This window comes from Otolemur garnettii, unplaced genomic scaffold, assembly GCF_000181295.1.
Source record: "Otolemur garnettii isolate 467f Iridium unplaced genomic scaffold, OtoGar3 scaffold00189, whole genome shotgun sequence".
Taxonomy (NCBI): domain Eukaryota; kingdom Metazoa; phylum Chordata; class Mammalia; order Primates; family Galagidae; genus Otolemur; species Otolemur garnettii.
This window is the reverse complement of record NW_003852584.1, coordinates 848,440-851,803: the sequence shown is the minus strand read 5'-3', so window position 1 is coordinate 851,803 and position 3,364 is coordinate 848,440. Positions and strand designations below refer to the sequence as shown.

The 3,364-nt window shown below is 54.4% G+C and overlaps 1 protein-coding gene across 1 annotated transcript in view; it reads left to right on the top strand.

Annotated features, from left to right (window-relative positions):
- The window catches only part of LOC100951309 (sorting nexin-29), a 283,767-nt gene extending 280,861 nt beyond the window's left edge, over nucleotides 1–2,906 (top strand). Inside the window, exon 8 of the mRNA XM_012812092.2 lies at nucleotides 2,644–2,906. Coding sequence (XP_012667546.2) covers nucleotides 2,644–2,773 — 130 coding nt within the window. The 3' untranslated portion in view covers nucleotides 2,774–2,906. The remainder of the gene's footprint in view (nucleotides 1–2,643) is intronic.
- Nucleotides 2,907–3,364: the final 458 nt, after the last annotated feature.

Sequence of the window (3,364 nt, the reverse complement as noted above, 5' to 3'; positions counted from 1 at the left end):
GTCACTCATACCCTGAAGATGGCCTTACTGACACTAGTACCAAGGTCATCTGGACCTGGGGCTCTAAAAGTCTGGTCTGTGGACTCCTGCCTGTCCCAGCAGGTGTTCTTCTCGAGTGAGAAAGGGAGGGCTGTAGAGTAGGGTCTCCTTCACCCAAACGCAGAACCTGGGGAAGCAGCCTCGAGGTGGCTTGCTTAGACCTCGTGGACAGCTGTGTCTATCCCTTTGTCCAGGTCCCCCAGGCCTTTGCTGGCTGGAATGCCCTTTCCCCCGGCTTCTGCTCAGCTGCACTCATTCAGCAGAACCCTCTCCCTAGATGGCCTTGGTTCGGTCACATCCCACCGTCACCCTGCTTTGAGGAACTTGAAGGTGGAAACTGAGTCTTGCATTTCCCCAGAGCCTGCTGCAGCTAAGGGGTAACCTTAGTAGCCTCACAGACCCTCCTCACACCCAAGAGGCACTCTGCCTTCATCACAGGACGGCCACAATTTCCCCGCCCTCCTTAGCAACACAGCTGAAGGCTGGACATCCACCTGTTTGCTCACTGACTTACTTTTTCAGGCTGTCTGTAAACATCCCCGTGAAGTACCCATCTCTCCTCCATTTCTGTAGCTTTTTAGGGCCCCTGATGGGGTAAGAGACCACCTTCTGATGTGTCAGGATGAGGCAGCTTAGAATCTGCACAACTCAGACACCAATCCTGTTCCAGAAAGACAAGGAAGGTCCTTTCAGAGAAGGCTCCTTCAGCCTCATTCCCCCAATCCAGACAGATGTGGGGAGCTGAGCTGCAAACCAGAGGGCTGGGAAGTGCCGTATCTTGGGGTCTCTGAAGTCCCTGTCACCCCAGATGCCTCTGCCTCTCTCCAGTTTCTCCTGTTCCTCCTGTACTCTTATTTCAAGATGCTAAAAGGGCTAAACGTGTGTCGAATGACATATGGATGGTGGGAAAGACTGGCTGTTGACTCTACTTCTGTCCAAATGGGCTGCAGGAGGGACAGAGTAACTCCCAGAACGTCTGACTGTGTCCCCTTATCCCTTGCAGATGTGATTAAACTAAGGATCTTGAGATGGGGAGATGATCCGGGGGCTCACTGGGTTCACAAAAGTTCCTGCGAGAAGAAAGGAAGAAGGGTGGGAGTCAGCCTGTGAAGCTGTGGAGATGGGAGGCTGTTGGAGGAGAGGAAGGACCACAGGCCCAGCACACATACGGCCTTTAGAAACGGTGGTCCCTAGCCATTTTGGGACCAGTTTCATGGAAGATAATTTTTCCATGGACTAGAAGTGGGGGGATGGCTGGGATTAGATTTTCGCAAGGAACACGCAAACTCGATCCCTCCTGTGTGCCGTGTTCAGTAGGGTTTACCCTGCTGTGCAAATCTCACACCGCTGCTAACATGGCAGGCGGCCCTCTGGGGAGCGGCATAAATACAGACGAGGGCTCCCTCAACACTCGGCTCCTCCCGGGGGAAGGTGTGCTCCCTGTAGAGCCTCCACCAACAGCAAGCCCTGCCACCACTTTGACTGTAGCCTGGAAGATTTTGGATTTCTGACTCAAACGGCACGATGACACCTGTGTGTTTCCTTAATTCAGTAAATTTTTTTTACGGCCAGCCACAACAAAGACAAAGTCTGTCCACTGCTCACCACTCTGACACTCTAATCCACTCGCTGGTCACATAAAATGCACCCAGATCCCTCTGGCAGGCATGCCCTCACCCTGTCCCTTCAGCTATGTTAAGAGCCTGAGGAAGCAGACAGACCCTTGTGCCCGCTGGCCCCTGGGCACCTCCTATAAGTAGCACATCAGGCCTTGCAGGAAGCTCCAGCTGCATGTGTAACCTGCATCTTCCTAACATGCAGCCCTTAACTCTGTGGGCTGTAGGTCCTGCAGGAGCTGGGAGAGTTTCTCAGTTGTCCCTCCACATCTATCACCTGGCATGGCACGTGGCTGCTGTGGGTGCTGGAGAAACAGCCACAGAATGAGCAAACAGAGGAACAGACCCTGGCGTCCTTCTGCACAGAGCCGGTCACACCCTCCTGCCTGGCTTAGACTTCTGTTCTGTCTGTGCACCTTGTCGGGCTGGGAGCACGACCTGGCAGCTGCCCCTTGTGGCTACGCACCTCCTGCTATGTGGCAGCTTCACCAGCATGGCAGGGCCTTCCTCCTGCTGGCTCTCTGGTGGCTTCCTGGGTGCGGCTCTATTACACACCACTGTCCTTATGATTAGATACTTGCACACAGCCAGAGTGTTCGCTTAGGGTAGATGCCGTTCTATGTCCCCATCTTAGTTTTTGTTACATACCTTCTAAGACTTTAAATATAGTGTTCTTCCCAAATGGTTTTTCTTCTTTGACTTTGAAGTGTGCCTTTGCTGGAAGAACAAGGAGAATAGGGACAGGAGCCGTGACCAGTGTCCCACAAGCAAGGTCAGACGCACACCACACCTGGTGGACCACCAGTGCTTTTAAGAGCTGACGAGTACACATGACAATGTGCATTTCCCGTTCCTCCCAGTCCCTCTTACTGGCCGGAGCCCTCTCACTGTGAGGACACGCTGTCCCCGCAGCTGGCTGTTCCCTGCCTGTGATCACTGGCATTTGGACCCTTGCCCTAACCCAGTTCTCTTCTGCTCTGTCTTACAGTGACATTACCCCTCCCGGAGAACCACTGAACAAGAGCAGCCGTCCCAAAGCAGCTCCTCGCTTCCCCAAGCTGTCCCGAGGGCACCCCAGGGAGACACGCAACGTGGAGCCCCAGAGCGGTGACCTCTGACCTCAACAGAACCCCAGACTTGGGCCCTTCGCGTTATGGCAGCCCCTCCCACCTCAGAATAATGACAGCATCGCCCCAGAGAGCCCTTCCTCACTGGTCACACGACACCCCAATTAAACTGAGTCTTAGAGCAGCTGCAGTCCCTGTCCTCAGAGCAAGGCGGCTCCTCGCTGGACAGACTCAGACACACAGTCACTGTTTTCCCACAGGCTGGACAGCGGGAGCCATTTTACCCCCCGTCCAGGTCGGGGGCCAGCAGCAGGGTGGGCGTCCCAGTCAGAGATGACCGCTCCTGCTCCTGCACTGTAGGTCAGAAGGCAGAAAGCTTCTCCAGAAACACCTGACTTCTTCCCCCAGGAGTCAGAATGACCGACCATTCGCCTCTTTCTGCTTTTTAACATAACTGCCTGCTGTGGCGTATGGACAGATAGTGGGGTGTCCTTCCCTCTCCATTTTCCTTCCCACCCATAGTCATCACATACCCTGCAGTGTTGCTGGCACGGCTCCTCCAGGGAGATGCTCCTCATGGCCTTGCCCAGAGGCCATTAGTGAGTTTAACTTCGGTTCTTAGAGAACATCTCCTACCTCCCC